Genomic DNA, 18,098 nt, shown 5'->3' with positions numbered 1-18,098 from the left:
GCTTCACACCCCCCAATCTTTCTAGATGCTCTCATCTAGGTTAACTCCGAGAGGCTTTGGGGTTAAAGTATAGGTTTATTTTTCTTTGTCTCTCTCCACTCCCATGCCTCTCACAACTCACTTATGGTAGGTGACGTGCACTGCAGCATAGTGAAGTCAAAGCATAGCACTGGACTGACTTGTAAGACATCTGAATGCTGATTCTGGTTCTGCCATTGTCTTTAAGACCTAGCAGAACTAAGTAGTTCTCAAGCATGAGTCTATGGATCTACAGACCTATAAATACACTGAATCTCCTGGGGCACTAAATAAAATTGCTGGATGAGCAGACCCCAGCCAGACCTATTGTATTCAAATCACAAGGTATAGGATTGAGGAATCTCTTTTACAAACTCCACAGGCAATTATTTGTGCTCAGGTTTGGAAACCTCTTATATTCAAAATCTGAGTCTTCTAGGCAATTGTTAACTATTATTTTGAACCTATATTAATGTTAACTTTTGATATAAAAGTAAATTCAAACTTAAAGATGGTAGTTACTCAACCATTTAAATTTTTATTGCTGATAGAGCTTTTACATACTTTCATAAAGAATGATTTTAATCTAAAATGTTACGTGTTCATATTTGTAGATAAAAAATTTAACTAGTATTTACTAGAAAGTATAGTGAAGATGTTCTTTAAAATTTTTTAAAATCCTAAAAAGTCAGAGATGTTAGTGAAAACCAATTTTAAACAAAGTGAAGCTATTTAAGAGTATTTTTATTTTAGATATGTTCCAGAACAAAAAGAACACAGATCCCAGTTTAAGAAAGGTTTCATGCAAGGGCATGTGAATAGACAAGAAAAAGAAGAAAAAGAAGCAATCTATAAAGAACGCTGGCCAGGTTATCTAAGGGAATTGAGACAAAGGTAAGTCTGTTTTTGTTTGAAAGTGAGAACGTAGTGGCTAAACAAGATGCAGGTTTGTCTTGACTTTGTACATATTTAAGGGTAGCATTGTTGTTTAGTCACTCAGTGGTATCCAGCTCTTTTGTTATTTAGTCACTAAATGTAGCCTGCTAGGCCTCTCTGTCCATGGGGTTTCCCAGGCAAGAATACTGAAGTGTCATCTACATTGGCAGGCGGATTCTTTACTGCTGAGCTACCAGAGAAGCCCTGAGGATAACATTTCGAGTCTCATATTCTAGCTGGATACTCTACTGATTTGACTTGTAAACACTATCATAATCGCAGTATTTCTTTTTATTTATTATGTTTTCCCATTTGCAGATTGAGTTAATTTTAAAATTTTATAAGTAAGTTAATTAAATGTCAGGAAACTGTCAAGTATTTCATGACTTTATATTTGACTTGACAGGTATTCTGCAAGCACTGTAGATGTTGTAGAAATGATGGATGATGAAAAAGTTGATCTGAATTTGATTGCTGCCCTTATTCGATACATTGTTTTGGAAGAAGAGGTTAGTTTTGTTTTTTTTTTAATTTTCAAAAGTGAAACATTTCAATTTCATATCAAGGACTTGAAAAAATTTTTTCTTAAATGCTTTTAAAAAAATAATCTTTGGAGGAAACAGCTTTTGATACCAGGAGCAAGAATTTCAAAATACCAAAATGATTTAGCAGTTTGACCTGTTTGAAGAAAAGACTCAACAAACGAAATGTCTGGATTATAAATCCTATTTTTAAAAAGCAAACTCTTTAGTTAGTAACTAAAAGTTATCTTGAGCTAATATAATTTTAACAAAGACTTAATTGTGCACAGAATTATACTCTTATTTTGTTATGTGATCCTTTATGACAGTTATTTCCCTTCTGCATAGGATGGTGCAATATTGGTCTTTCTACCAGGCTGGGACAACATCAGCACTTTACACGATCTCTTGATGTCACAAGTGATGTTTAAATCAGGTATTTTAGAAATGTATTTTTATTGCCGTTCTAAGAATGGTACTTGAGTTATGTGTAGCCTGGTTATTTTCTTTGATTTGAGTCCAAGTTGAGTTTTTTCAAAAGTTGGATTTTTTTTCCCCCCCTAAAGTTCTGGGTCAGAGATGAAGATGGTAGATACATAGTGAAGTTCCTTATTTAGATTTATGGTGAGACTGTTTCCCCTCTCTGCCTAAATTTGCCCAATAAAATTGAGTCTTTGGCATTTGAGGTTTTTGTTTCTTCACTCACTTCTGCAATTAGTTGGGCAGAAAAGAAGTTTGAATTTATCCTCTTAGGCCAATATTTCTCAGCTCTAACTGTACAACAGTCACTCATGGCACTTCTTTAAAAATGCAGACCCAGATCGCACCCTCACGCCAGATATTAGAATGTGACCTGCCAAATGTTAAATGTGACCTGAACATCTGAAGTTTAAAAAAAAAAAATTCTCAGATGATCTGATTGTTTAATAGGATGTTTTGAAAGATACAACCTCTTATGTTTTAGAGAAATGCATTGGAACATTTTTCTCCTGTGAAATTACAGCTTTTTCCGGAGTCACTGTTAACTTTAGTAAAATCAAAGCAAATTCCATTTAGTATTTTAAATAGTTCTGAATATACTTCCTAGCCTTACTCTGTTGAAGTGCTTTGATACATTTTACTTTTTTAAAACACTGAAAAATATTTTGATCTAATTTTATTGGCTAAAATACTTTTAAAATCCCATCATGGCAGTGCCCTCAAATCATTCACTATAATTAATTTTCTATTCTCTCACTGCAAAAATATTTTGTCTGATTACTATGACTTCTCTATAATGAAATTCTACTTTCTGTTTTCCTCATCATTGGTAACTTGTGTATAGAAAAAGTATAGGTCGTGATTCAACTATACAACCATATATATTTTTTAAAACAGAAATACTTCTCTGGCAACTTTGGCCTTTCCTTCCCCCATCATAAACTCTATTATATGATCTACTTTTAGTTTTAAAAATGTGAGTGTGTATGTATTTTCCAAGAAAAATGTGGAGATCATTTTGGAGGAAGTAGGGAAAGGGTATAATTCATTGTCTTTCTGATTTCTGATTTAATTATACTCAGGGATGGAAGTATTAATTTATAGTTCTACCACCAGCTTCAGTTCAGTGGCTGAGTCGTGTCTTACTCTTTGGAACCCCATGGACTGCAGCGTGCCAGGCTTCCCTGTCCAAACACCTGGAGCTTGCTCAAATTCATGTCCATCGAGTTGGTGATGTCATCCAACCATCTCATCCTCTGTCATCCCCTTCTCCTGCCTTCAATCTTTCCCAGCATCAGTGTCTTTTCCAGTGAGTCAGTTCTTCGTATCAGGTGGCCAAAGTATAACCACCAGCTTCCTAATCTTTATCATTGTTTTGACTTCCCTGGTGGCTCAGAGGGTAAAGTGCCTGTCTACAATGCGGGAGACCTGGGTTCGATCCCTGGGTCGGGAAGATCCCCTGGAGAAGGAAATGGCAATCCACTCCAGTACTATTGCCTGGAAAATCCCATGGACAGAGGAGCCTGGTAGGCTACAGTCCATGGGGTTGCAAAGAGTAGGACACCACTGAACTACTTCACTTTCACTTTTCACTTTCAATCTTTATCATCATCTGATAATCCAATCCATAATCAGATTTTCCCATTTTTTCCCCCAAAGTATCTTTCACAACTAGCTTGCTTAGACTGTAGAAAAAGTCAGACTGATAAATCGTTTAGTTTTAGAATGGTACTCCCATCTTCCCTTTTCTTTCCCCATGGTGGAAAAGACTAGGTTCTACTTTCTGAAGATGTCTAAATCTTTATAGTATCATTTCATTTGATCATCTCTTAATCCTGTTTTCCTGCCAGCTGGAAGTTATATCTGAAGGCTTGATTCAATTCAAGTTAAGTTAGAGTGGATGTATTTCATACTGTGTCACAGAGATAAGTAATTGGAGGTATTCTTTGTCAAGCACTATTTGACAGCTTTTTACAGTTTAGAAGGGTCATAAAGGCTGTGGAAAGCACTGTATCTCCTGAGTAACAGCAGTTCTCTTTCTTGGAAAATACAACTACAATACCGGAATGTCTTCTGGACATTCTTGCCATAGATTTAAGTTAGGTTGCACTTTGGTAGCTATATCTGGCTGAAATTTACCCTTGTTTCTGTGACTCTCTCTGTCCTTCCCATTACAGTACTACATCAAACTGTCTGTTGACTGATAATCATGAATGGGCTTGAGCAACTTGATTTTGAAACCTAAAACTTCCTATATTCCTAACAAAATTATTTTTTTTAATGTGGGCGACTTTTGGAATGTATTACATTTTACCAATGCTATTTCTTTATTTTTAAGTGGACATGGAAATTTAATAAGTAATTTGCTTTAAAATTTTCTTTGATTAAAGTAGGATTACCCAAAGTCTACAAACATATTCACCCATATTAAATAAAATCCTTTGATCTTTAGTTAGTGGTGGGAATGGAGTTAATGTTTTGTTTTGTATTTTTTGTAATATAATTTGAAAAGGTTGCTACCAACTTTTCAGCATTGTATAAGAATTGAGAATTTGCAGAAAAAATATTAACAAGTATATAAAATGTATATACTTGGTCTGATTATACATGAGAATATAAATTAAGAATTACCATGTATTTTTTATGGAATTTTCTGCAGCTGTTTATCTTAAAGTTTAATTTTCTTAATTTTCAGACAAGTTTATTATTATACCTTTACATTCTCTGATGCCTACAGTTAACCAGACACAGGTATGTTATTAAATTTATCTTTCAAACTGAGGCAAGCTTTAAGGACTGCTTATTGTATGTCTTGTTTTATTTTTGAAAGCACATTTTAAAATAGTAATCCATACAAAAAATACTTCTTTGAGAACCTTTGCAAATGAGTCTTCAGGGAATGACTGCACAAAAATTTGGATAAGAGAGGGTAATCCATGAATCACATTAGTTTCATCGGCATTAGGGAAACATTTAAAGGTTGCTTTTATCAATAGCTTGTTTGGGTTTCCTGAATAAAATGAAAAGGTATGTGAAAGCCAATAAAAATATTCAACCTAGCAATGAATAATCTATGACATACACAGTTTGATACTGAGATTTTGATTTAACAGAATTAGTACATTTATAGGCATGAGATTTCAGTGATGTATTATTAATTATGGTTTTGGATGTTTTGACTTTGTCAGATTCAGAGATCTCTAGTTAGAATGAACAGTGCATTCCCAAAGGAAAGGTAATTTTCTACTGTGTTTGCAGGCCCTGGTAGAATGAAATGGATCCATTTTTTCCACTCTGTAAGAAATAATATACATATTTTTAATTGAGGGCTTTTTACTATCTCTACTGGTATGATAGTTCTGAGTAAGGCTCAGCTAGCTAGATTAGGTACAGTGTGCATGTCTGAAGGAAGAGAAGAGGAAAGACAGAGCTCTTGATCCCAAAGATTGAATAAAAGAGTATGTGGTGTGGAAGTACTTCCATCGCTCATGCCGTGACCATAAAATATTGATTCCTTTGCTAGAGGATATGTGACTAGACTGGCAAACAACATTTTCTCTTATTACCGTTTTTATAAATGAGACGAGTTTATGATTTTTTTTTTGTTGTTTGCTTTTCAGCCAAGTGGTGTCTACCATCATGACGTAGGATTTATTATGTGAAGGGGATCTTTTTAAGTCCATTTCAGTCTAAGTAGCTGGTATACAGTGGTACAGCTAGCTGGCATGCATTCTGATGATTGGGCATGTGCCTTATTGGTTGGTGTCATCTGTATGTCTGTACATGCTCAGTTAATCAGTTGTGACTGACTCTTTGCAACCCCGTGGACTATAGTCCACCAGGTTCCTCTGTCCATGGAATTTTCCAGACAAGAACACTGGAGTAGGTTGTCATTTTCTACTCCAGGAGAATCTTCCCGATCCAGGGATCAAACCCTGCATCTCTTGTGTATCCCCCATTGGCAGGTAGATTCTTTACCACTGAGCCACCTGGGAAGCCCTGTTTTTATCTGTATAGTTTTTAAGTAATTCATAATTCTTTACACTTCTGTCCCTTTCCCTTAAAAAATTTGACAGCACAATAAACGTTTGCATTCTGCAGCATTTAAAAAAAAATTTTTTTTAATTGCTATATTTAAATATTAATAATTTTGTATACCACTTAAATATAAATTAAAATCTTTAAATTATAACCTTTCATTTGAAATCTTTATTTGTGATAGGGTTTTGATATCTAAGGGAGATTTGGTTTACCATAAGGGAATTTTGTGATATTAAAGATGATGTATAAGATATGACTGTATCTATAAATATTAGATGCATATGTCAGTGAATAAACACAGAATTGCTAAAAGTGAGCAGTACTTGAAGTAATTACTTTAATTGTAAGAATGGATGTATCAGAAATTCACTCTTGGGATTTTGATGTATGTATTCTTGCAGGTGTTTAAAAGAACTCCTCCTGGTGTTCGGAAAATAGTTATTGCTACCAACATTGCAGAGACTAGGTAAAAATTGTTTTTTAATTTCCAACTACTAATGGTTACATTTGTTTTGAGCACTATTAACAGTTAACATACCTTAATCTTTTTTCTACAAAATACTTTGTAATTTCTTTAAACCTATTTTAATTTAGTTGCAGTGAACATGGGTTGTTTTTTGTTTGTTTGTTTTAGCCTCTTCAGAAATAGGCTTTTAAGTGATTGTTTTAAAGCTTCCCTAAAGAAGCATGGGGACTGAGGTCAGTACTTCTGGTTGGGAGTAGAATTGATAGATTGTTTGGTAATCAGTTATATATACTCTTAAAATTATTCCATTGGAGATACTAATATACCAGTACAATCATTGCAACAGATTGTTCTGCAGAAGCTGGTGTTAATTCATGGCACTGGAGGGCTCACAGAGCTAGTTACAAAAGTCCTCAGGCAAGCTGTGAAGTTTGACTCAGGGCAGATAAGAATTGTGCACGTGATCTGTAGAAAGGGCACTGTGCTGCTGCTGCTGCTGCCTGTGATGCGGTGTCTGATCCCCACTTGTAAATGTGGAAGAGTGGTGAAAATCCTAAACTACTGATTCAATAAAAAGTGTTTTAAGATCCCTGTCTGTAGATCTGGTATAGGCTAATATGCTTTAGATGTGTTTTTAACAATTTTTATGTATTTGTTTTCCAAACAGCATTACCATTGATGATGTAGTTTATGTAATAGATGGAGGAAAAATAAAGGAGACGCACTTTGACACACAGAACAACATCAGTACAATGTCTGCTGAGTGGGTCAGTAAAGCCAACGCTAAACAGAGGAAAGGTCGAGCTGGAAGGTAAGATCAGACCTTTGAAGTCCTTACAAAAACACCAAAAATTTTGTGTACCAAATTTACTTAAGGAAGTTCCCTTTCATCTTTTTAAAAACTTAACTGCAGCATGTTTTTACTCCCCAGCAGATGGGGGAGTCGTTTTAATCATAGTTGTTTTGGGAAAAGTATCTGTCAGGTTTTTTATTTTATGGTTTTTCTACCTCTAATTCCTCATTCTGGTTAATTAAAGTTAATATTCTTATTAGCTATATTATCTGTGATTGTGTTTCTTTTTTTAAAAACATATTACTAATAATGATTGCTATTAATAATACTTGAATGTCAGATCATCCTCTAGAGACTTATACACATTAACTTGCTTAATCCTCCCACAGTGCTGTGAAGTAGGTTATTATCTCTCTTTTGAGGGTAAAGAAACTAAGGTATAGAAAAATAAAGTCATCTAAAGTCATCTCTCCAAAGTCACACAGCGTTACAAGTAGCAGAGCCAGGAATTTGAATTTAGGTGGTTTGCTTCCACAGCCTGGGCTCCTAATCACTATACTTCACAGCTGTACTGGTTTTTCACTATGAGTTACCAAGGAAAATCCTTTTTCCCACTTACGTGATAGCATGAGAAATAAAAATACCTTTTTTTTGTTTGTTTGGTTGCCCGTGGTATTTTTTGTGGTGAGCAGGAGCTACTCTTCCCTGAAGTGCATGTGCTTCTCATGGTGATGGTTTCTCTTGTTGGGGCGCACAAGCTCTAGGCGCACGGGATTCAGAAATTGTGGCATGTGGGCTCTAGAGTGCAGTCTCAGTACTTGTGGTGCACGGGCTTAGTTGTTCTGCAGTATGTGGGATCTTCTTCGACCCAGGGATCGAACTTCTGTCCTCTGCATTGGTAGGCAGATTCTTACTCACTGTACCACCAGGGAAGTCCAGTACCTCTGTTTTAATGATCAGAGAAAAGATTTGCCTATAACACAAATAATTGCCCTTATTACTTGTTTTAATGCATACTTCAGAATATTTTACACCCTAACTCATACGAGTGATAGAATCATGTCTGGAGTTTGAAGAGTTTTTATTTTACCTCTTACATGTAGAATAAACAAGATTTCCCTTAATTTTCAAGGAGTTAAAAATCTTTTGACAGACCATTTATCAGCCTTTTAATAAGTTTATACTATATATTTAAAGCTGTCGCTCATTATGTTTGCAGATTATTCGAGTATAACTTGTCTTCAGGTAGTGTATTGGATTATGCAGTTGGTGCTCTTGAGTCATAGTCCTGGCTTAGTCCAAGAAGTGTACCTTCTACTCTATTAAGAGGGGATAATTTGATTGGGAGCCTAGCAAGATTGAGGTTCCCCCATGCAGACCAGTCACTAAATGTAAAGTATTGCATTTTATAGAATTCTTCATCCCCACTAACCTGGTGAAAGTTAATTGTGGAATTGCAGTGTTTTTGTTGATGTTTTTAATTGAAGCATAGTTGGTTTACAGTGTTGCTTTAGTTTCTGCTGTACCACACAGTGATTCAGCTTTTATATATATATATAGTATTTTAATTCAAAGGGAAAATAGTCCCCTGTGGACTCTGTGATACAAATTTCCTTTAGCAAAGCTAATTAAGATTGATAATTATTTTGAAGGCCAGTGCAAACTGTTTATTGTGTGGTCCTTGGTGGAGATCCTATAGATAGGTAATGGGTCCTCTGAGCCACCAGATAAGCCCATCATTCAGATCAGTAGATGCAAATAAGGGAAAAAATTGTTTCCAACATCTCTCTTGAGAGTTCACTAGATAGCACATACCTAAGAGCTTTAAAATAATAATAGGTTAACCTAATAACAGGATTTGTTACATAAAGTGCTCACAAGGCCCAGAGATTAACCTATGTATACTGCTGATTTTGTGTCAACCAGTCTGGAGTCTGTGAGAAACAGGTAACCAAATTTTATTGGTAGGAGGAGGGAACCTTGTCTTTTTTAGCACTAGGACTTAGGATTAGTGGATTTAAGCTTATTCAGAAAAGATGAGGAAAAGGAATATATGAATAACAATGAAGTAACAAGTAAATTAGTTATGATGTGGCTTGTAAGAAATAGATATTGACTGCTTTCCCTGCCTTTTCTTTTCTCTGGAATTCTAAAAGTCACTGATAATACTTACCTGCCCACCCCCCTCCTTGTTGTTGGTTTTTTTTCTTTTTAAAGAGTTCAACCTGGTCATTGCTATCATCTATATAACAGTCTTAGAGCAAGCCTTCTAGATGACTATCAACTGCCAGAAATTTTAAGAACGCCTTTGGAAGAACTTTGTTTACAGATAAAGGTAAATTAAGTGGGAGAATTAAAGTAAATAAGGTTCTAGTTTTCAGCATGTTTTATAGAGGAAAGTAATACGTTAATCTGCCAGAAAGAATTTAGACCACCATTTGTTTTTGTGTTAGTACAGTTTGACCCCTGAGCAGCCTGAGGGTTAGACTTGCAAGGTATCCCTTCTCTGCCTCAGAAAATGACTCACCCAAGGGTGGGTCATTAAAACAGCTTGGTTAGAATCCAGAGTCAGACCCTAGTCCTGTTGATTCTACATGTTGTGTTTGCTGATTGAACACAAACTTTGCCCTGCACTTAGTTAATTTAAAGGTCTGTAAAATGAAAATGCAAGTACTATATTTTTTGGAAAAAAAATCTGCATAGACATGAAGTTATGCAGTTCAAAATCGATAAACTGTAAACTGTTTTTAAGCTTCTGTCACATGTATATTAAACAGCTTTTAATTACATACCGCTCCAGAGCCAGACTATCTGGGATTGAATCCCAAGTCTTGTGGCAAGCTAGTTCTTTTATATTGGGCAAGTTATTTAAATTAACTTCATAAAATTCTTAGAACAGTGCCTGGCACATGGGAAGTGTTCAGTAAATCTTAGCTACGGTCACTACATCTTAAGATTCCCTCATTATAAACTACTTACCGTTTTTTTTTAGCATCATATATTTGATAAAATTAGCCACCTTATTTTGAAGATAATCGGTAATCAACTTGTTGAGATTTTAACCTGCTACTTTTCTCATTAATTGAGTTAGTGGGTGTTGAAAGTAGTATGTTGGCCTTTAAACATTTAGAATCACAAACATAATTTTAACTTATTCTGGTGAAATAACTAACTGGAAAATCGTGTATAGGTTTGCTTTATTTGAGTGAGTGACATGGGGAAGACTAAACTCTATATCCATATATGACATGTTTAATTATATTTGTCTCTCCCCAGATTTTAAGACTAGGTGGAATTGCTCACTTTCTTAGTAGGCTAATGGATCCACCATCGAATGAAGCAGTGTTACTCTCCATAAAACACCTGATGGAACTGGTAAATTTGTTTTTTGTTTTTTAATAAATTCTAACTTAGATTTAGAGTGCTTAAGTAAAGCAAGCTAATTATAAAATTTACTCTTAATTATTGCAAAGTAGGCCAATGAGTGTGTAGGACCAAATTGATTCCCTATTTGGCTGTTCAGCTTTAAGTATGAAATAAGTTATAAAATGATACTGTTGTGATTTACTTGTCATACTGGGCTCTTTCCACACAAGTTTTTTCATTGTAGGCATGACTTAAAATTACATATAATTTTGAAATCTTTCCATTTCAATCTTTTAAAACTTTGGAATCTTTCAGTTTCTTGTTTTGATCCTCTTCACTTGTATTCTTGAAAGGAATTTGGTTGCTGTATTCTTTCTGATTTTCATAGTGTTTTTATAGCTTTGTCAAATCTAAGCAACTTAATGACAGAATGGACATCTTATAAAGGCAGCTTTTCTATTTTTGAAGGAATACTAGCACGTGACTTTTCCCCAGACTATATCCCACTACCTATCATTTTCTTAACAGCTTTTTCCCTTAGTTTATTTTATGAAGTCAGTGTTTTGAGGAACAGGTTTCATTGTCTTGCTGCTGCTAAGTCACTTCAGTTGTGTCCGACTCTGTGTGACCCCATAGACGGCAGCCCACCAGGCTCCCCCATCCCTGGGATTTTCCAGGCAAGAACACTGGAGTGGGTTGCCATTTCCTTCTCCAATGCATGAAAGTGAAAAGTGAAAGTGAAGTCGCTCCGTCGTGTCCGACTCTTCACGACCCCATGGACTGCAGCCTACCAGGCTCCTCCATCCATGGGTTTTTCCAGGCAAGAGTACTGGAATGGGGTACCATTGCCTTCATTGTCTTAGGTGCCCACTTAGTTGGTAGCCATCCCTATACAATACCACTTTGAGAAGCCACACACGACTGGCTGCAAGTTCGTGCCCAAAGTAGAGAGAAAGAACAGAACTGTGCTGTCCAACTCAGTATCTACTAGCCACAGGTGACTATTTAAGTTTTGAATTAAATTACAAATTCAGTATCATGGTCATACTCACACATTTTAGAAATTGAATTAGACACATGCGGCTAGTGGTTACTGCATGAACGGTGCAGAAATGACACTCCATCAGTGCTGCAAGTTCTGTTGATCAGTGATGGGTTAGAGGATGCTGATGGGTGTATTTTACATGTTTAAAAATATTTTTTTTGAGCCATCTATGTAGATAGTTTTGAGAATTTGGTCCATATGAAAACATTGAAATAAGCTTGTAATGTGAGTTGTTTAAATGAAAAGTATTATAACTGATCTGACCATTTTTGTTTGAATTGGGGTTAGATTTAGTGAGGTTGCTGATATTAGGGAACAGTATGGTTTTATTGACTTTAAAATTAAAGTCTTCCCCTCTGGATTTTTCTCTAATAGAACATAGCAATAGAGAGCTAGGTGGTGATCGAGAATCAACTTATTTGTGGTAGAGACAGATGACCAGAGGACAGCTGGAGTCTGAAGCCAGAGTGGGATAACTTCCTTTCTCCTGACTGAATTTAAGAACCAGTCTTGACTGAGCCATTTACAAGCAACAAAATTGTGAAAAGTCCTGGGACATCCTTGCCAACAGTAGGGTCTGAAGCCTGCATTTTGAAAAAACTTTTTTATTATGCAATGCAGAATGTCCATCCAGGATAAAAGAGCAAAACAAAGCATTCAGCTTAATGATTTATTACAAAGTGAGCACTGTTATTTTTAATGATGTCAAGAAGTTAAGAACATCTCTGGGATACTAAAAGGCCACTGCCTACCCTCTCCCATCACTCCCTGAGTCTCAAAAATAACATCTATCATGACTGATGGTAGTCTCTTGCTTTTCTTGATGATTTTACCAACCAGAATACATCTCTATAAAGAGCTCAATTTAATTTGATCCTTTATAAACTTTACAGAAATCCACATGGGATGTTGGGAGTTTTGGAAGAATGGGGTTCTGAATTTTTTCAGTGAACATTGTGAAATTCATGTGCATTACTGCTTTTAGCTGTGTATAGTTCATTCGTTTTCATTTCTTTATATGGCTACTGAAAGGTATTTTTGGTTGTTGTTTAATCAATAAGTTGTGTCCACCAGTTTTGTGACCCCATGAACTGCAGCCCACCGGGCTCCTCTGTCCCTGGCTTTTCCCAGGAGGGAGTACTGGAGTGGCTTGCCATTTCCCTTCTCCAGGGGGCTGAACCTGCATCTCCTGAATAGGCAGGTGGATTCTTCACCACTTAGCCACCTGGGGCTTCTGGTGGCTCAGACGGTAAAGAATCTGCCTTCGATGCAGGAGACCCAGATCTGATCCCTGGGTCGGGAAAATCTTTTGGAGAAGGGAATGGCTACCCACTCCAGTATTCTTTACTGGAGAATTCCGTAGAAGAGCCTGATGGAGCCCATGGGGTTGCAAAAGAGTCCAACACAACTGAGCGACTAACACTCACACTTTCACTTGGGAAGCCCCAAAGGCATTTTACTTATTTCCAATTTGAAGGAATTACATACACTGGTATGAATATTCTTCAGTATTTATTGTTTCTCAGTGTACATGTTTAAGTGTTTCTCATAGGTATACGTGTAGGAGTGAATTCAGTAGGTAATGCCCAACCATTTTCCAAAGTTGTCAGACTACTTACATTCCTACCAGGGCCAGTGGTAGGTTGGTATTCTCATTGCTCTATAGCATCACCAACCTATAGTCTTTTATTGTAAGCATGTTGATAGGTATGTTGTAGTTTAATAGTTTTAATTTGCATTACAGTGAGTGCCATTGAATTTGTATGCAGCTTTTCATGCTTCCAGCCCATTTGGATAGTCTCATTTGTAAATTTCTGGTGCCAGTTTTTGTGTTATGTCATAGGAGGTCATTATATATACTTTTTGTATACTATTGATCTGAGCCTTTTGTCAGTTGTATATTGCATATGTTTGTATTTTTACCTTATCACTTTTTACTTGTTTTTTTGTGAACAAATTCCTAATTTTAAAGTGAAATATATATCAGTTTTTTCTTTATTGTTACTGCTTTTTATCCTTTGATGAGTCTTTATCTACCCTGGAGTCATGGTGATAATACTGTTTTCAGTTTTTCTTCTTCACACTTAGAAATATAATCCACGTGCAATTGATGTGTGCGTGTCTGTGTGTGTAGGCGAGGTAAGAATCAGTTTTTAGATATGTGGAACAGTTGGCTGAAACTGTGAGAAAAAAGTTTATCCTTTTCCTTCTCTTTGTTCTGCAGTGTTGTCATCGATCAAGTGTCTATGGGTTTGTCTATTTGTAGGCTCTGCTTTATTCTATTGATGTATATTTTTCTTGAGCGGGTATCACACTGTCTTAGTTACAATATTGAGTCTTAACCAAGCAAGAACATGCTCTTTCCCATTGATTGAGTTATTTAATCTCTTGGTATTTCAGCATTTTCTGTGTATCTTACAACTCTTTAAGAGATGGATATCTTCTTGATTAATGGTATTTTTGGATTTTATTCAAACTTCAAAATTTTGCATTTTCTTGTGTCTGCTATATAGAAATCAAGTTGGTTTTGAATGTTGACCTTGTTTTTATTAATGCTGTGAAACCCACTTATTCTGATAACTGTATGTAGATTTTTTTTGCATACAATCACATCTATAAATAATTAGAATTTTATTTATTTCCAGCTGTCATCCAGGATCCTTAGTACAATATTGTGCAGAAGTGATATGATAGTATATGTTTTTATCTTCTTATTCTCAAAGGAAAAGCTATCAGTAATTCATTGAGCATGTTCTTTGAAGATTTTTTTGTAGAAACTCAAGGAAGATTCTGTTCTTAGTTTATTAGATTTTTATTATGCATGGATAATTTTATTATGTTCGGTTTTATCAAATACCTTTTCTTCCTCTACTGAGATTATCCAGTTATGCTGCTTTTTATGTTTAATTTGTAATGTATTGAATTACATCAGTTTTTCAAATGTTAAACCAACTCTCATTCCTGAAAGAAACCTAACTTGCTGTGATTCAATTTGCCATTGTTTTAAGTTTCTCATGTATAAGGTTATTTAGCTTCCCTTTCTCCAGATGTCCCTGTGAAGCAGGTACCAAGATTATGCTAAACTCAGAAAACAAGATTGAAAGTTTTTTTTTTCCCCCTAGTCTCTGAAAGAGTTTTTGTAAGATTAAGGTAATTTCTTTCATAAACTTTTAGTAGAGCTCAACGTTGGCTGTGTTCCGTGTTGCACAGTACATCCCTGTGTCTGTCCTACACAGTCCGTTAGTTTGTGCCTCTAATTCCCCTACCCCTGTAACAAACTACCAGTGGGTTGGCGGAGCAGTACGAGTTCTATCGTTTGCTGTTTTTGTTGTTGTTCAGATTTTGTCATTTTGAATGTGTACAGGACATTGTATTTACAGAAATCTTTGTGGATAAAAACTTGGAACTTGGGGTGATAATTTCTTCCAGAGAGGATTTATGTTGCCTTCTCTGGGAAAAGATGCTCCAGTGTTGTTCACCTCTGTAGACTTCTTTCTGTCTCCAATTACTGTACTTGTAATTTTTGTAATTCTTTTGTAAAAGACTTTTGTAATTCTTCTGTCAGTGTCTTCAGGCAACTTTTCTAGCTGTGCTCAGCGTGATGATTGGATCACATTACCTAGGGAATTAGAGCAGAAGTCACCCCCATTTTGGAGGATTCTAGATAAATCTTTTTATCTCTTGCCCTGCTGTTGGTTTCATGTCTCCTAAAGTACTGTAATTGACGGGCTGGGCATTATATACTCCAAGTACATGTTTTGTCTTTTGGTTTCCCCGCCCCCAACAACTCTTGTACTTAGTGATTTTCCTTATCTTATTGAATGCTGGCTAATACATTATTTCTCATTTTTCTTCTGACATTTATAGTAAAGCTGAATTGTGAGTTAATTTTATTTTTGTTTGTTTAAATAAGTTTCTAACCTTTGCTGACCTCAAAACTAATGTTTTGATGACGAGAACTAAAGCTGAACAATATAAGGGCATTTGGACATGAGTGGCCTGTCACTTTTTTTTTTAAGCAAACTAAAATATGATGCTTTACAATGTCTGTTTTAAACATAAACTCTTACTTTACAGAATGCTCTGGATAAACAAGAAGAATTGACACCTCTTGGAGTTCACTTGGCACGATTACCAGTTGAGCCACACATTGGGAAAATGATTCTTTTTGGAGCTCTGTTCTGTTGCTTAGACCCGGTACTCACCATTGCTGCTAGTCTCAGCTTCAAAGATCCCTTTGTGATTCCACTGGTAAGAAGTATACAAATACAAAGCTAGGTTTTTCTTTTTTTTTTTTTTACAGGGTAGTTATTTGCTTAGATACACTTTTTATTAGAATGCCATTCTCCTTTATATACCATCAGAGCAATTTAAGCTGCCTTCATCTGTTTTTAAGGGAAAAGAAAAGGTCGCAGATGCAAGAAGAAAGGAATTGGCAAAGGATACTAAAAGTGACCACCTGACTGTCGTGAATGCATTTAAGGTAAAATGGACATATTTTCAATTTAAATTTTTAAAATATGTTATAGTTATCAGGAATAAGTTAAATTAGTGAAAATGTTTAAAATTAGGTGAATATTTGAAAAAAATTATATACTTTCCAATTTTGTGATAGTGCACTGTTACATTTTCCCTTTTGGAAAAAAGTCTGTTCTTTGTGTTTTGATAACAGAACAAGTGAACAATTTATTTATTTATTTATTTATTTATTTTTTACTTTATTTTTAAACTTTACATATTGTATTGGTTCTGCCATATATTGAAATGAATCCGCCACAGGCATACATGTGTTCCCCATCCTGAACCCTCCTCCCTCCCCATAGCATCCCTCTGGGTCGTCCCAGTGCACCAGCCCCAAGCATCCAGTATCGTGCATCGAATCTGGACTGGCGACTTGTTTCATATATGATATTATATATAGTTCAATGCCATTCTCCCAAATCATCCCACCCTCGCCCTCTCCCACAGAGTCCAAAAGACTGTTCTATACATCAGTGTCTCTTTTGCTGTCTCGTATACAGGGTTATTGTTACCATCTTTCTAAATTCCATATATATGCATTAGTATACTGTATTGGTGTTTTTCTTTCTGGCTTACTTCACTCTGTAGAATAGGCTCCAGTTTCATCCACCTCATTAGAACTGATTCAAATGTATCCTTTTTAATGGCTGAGTAATACCCCATTGTGTATATGTACCACAGCTTTCTTATCCATTCATCTGCTGATGAACATCTAGGTTGCTTCCATGTCCTGGCTATTATAAACAGTGCCGCAATGAACATTGGGGTACACGTGTCTCATACACACTGAGGAAACAATTTATTTTACAACATTATTTGCTATTATTCATTTCCATCTTTGTCTTATTCACATTTATGACAGAAGGTTCTTTCCTGTTCATTAATAAACTATGCCTGTATTCAGATTTAACATTTTGATAGAGAATGATAATCATGTATACTCTTTAAGAAAGAGAGATGTTTTCTCTTACAGCCAGGCTTTCCTGAGGATAAACATGCCTCATCCATCTTTGCAACATTTAAGTGTAATTTGGGGTATAGAGACAGCATCTTTTTATTGTAGTTCTAGACTCAGTTTCCTGTTATGGGATTGTTTATGTATTTTTTTTGTTCCTTTGAGCTAATGCAGTATTTTTTCACCCCGTCGTCCTTCCTTTTCTAACTTAAAGCAAAACATATTTGTGAAGGTGAAAATATATAATAGCGTTGAAATTTGTCTAACAGGGTGTTCTTTTTGATTAGCACATCATGTGCAGAATGGTGCTATTTTATGTAAATGAATAGTACATTACTTTATAACTTGCTCTTACTTGTGTAGAGAAAGGTCTGTAAATTCAGTTTTGGATACCTCTTAATGACTAGGATCATGGGGAGTTCACGTTTTTGTAGTTTGTTATTTTTTAAATTATTTGGGTTTTTTTTACAGAGAAGATTAAAAATCAGAAGGTAAACATTATTACTAAAATAAAGACAAACTAGTAAGTAATCTTTACTTTGGGGGAGAAAATGAATGCTTTATTTCTTTGCCCCCTAGGGATGGGAAAAAGCTAAACAACGTGGTTTCAGATATGAAAAAGACTATTGCTGGGAATATTTTCTATCTTCAAACACATTGCAGGTAATGATGAGTGTTTTGAAGTAATTCTTATATATATTAGATTAGGGGATATATGTATCCATTCTGTATAGTCAGCTCTATACCAAAAAGTTAATTGTGAGTTTGTCTTGTGAAGTTGAATCATACAAAATCATAGAAGAGACTATTAAATCAGCTGCAGTAGCACAAGAAAAAGATGTAAAGCATAATAAAATAATGGCTAAGAAAATAAACAAGTCCAGAGTTTAGTAAGAAAACACAGAAACTCGTTTACTCTTTCTGCACCCATCCTTTAGTTGCCATTTTGAGGATTT

At 35.5% G+C, this 18,098-nt stretch overlaps 1 protein-coding gene across 2 annotated transcripts in view; it reads left to right on the top strand.

The window, feature by feature from the left end:
* Positions 1–18,098, top strand: part of DHX36 (DEAH-box helicase 36) — a 44,851-nt gene that overhangs the window by 18,468 nt on the left and 8,285 nt on the right. For both annotated transcript variants that reach the window (XM_086317547.1, XM_086317550.1), the window contains 11 exons: positions 772–912; positions 1,361–1,463; positions 1,824–1,911; positions 4,651–4,706; positions 6,398–6,462; positions 7,130–7,273; positions 9,473–9,590; positions 10,532–10,630; positions 15,744–15,917; positions 16,063–16,149; positions 17,722–17,805. In XM_086317547.1, coding sequence (XP_086173673.1) covers positions 772–912; positions 1,361–1,463; positions 1,824–1,911; positions 4,651–4,706; positions 6,398–6,462; positions 7,130–7,273; positions 9,473–9,590; positions 10,532–10,630; positions 15,744–15,917; positions 16,063–16,149; positions 17,722–17,805 — 1,159 coding nt within the window. The remainder of the gene's footprint in view (positions 1–771; positions 913–1,360; positions 1,464–1,823; positions 1,912–4,650; positions 4,707–6,397; positions 6,463–7,129; positions 7,274–9,472; positions 9,591–10,531; positions 10,631–15,743; positions 15,918–16,062; positions 16,150–17,721; positions 17,806–18,098) is intronic.

The sequence above is a fragment of the Bos grunniens genome, chromosome 1 (assembly GCF_055505025.1).
Source record: "Bos grunniens cultivar Pamir isolate PY7600 chromosome 1, Bosgru_T2T1.0, whole genome shotgun sequence".
Classification (NCBI taxonomy): Eukaryota; Metazoa; Chordata; class Mammalia; order Artiodactyla; family Bovidae; genus Bos; species Bos grunniens.
Note: the sequence above shows the minus strand (reverse complement) of the source record. Positions and strands in the feature narration are given on the sequence as shown.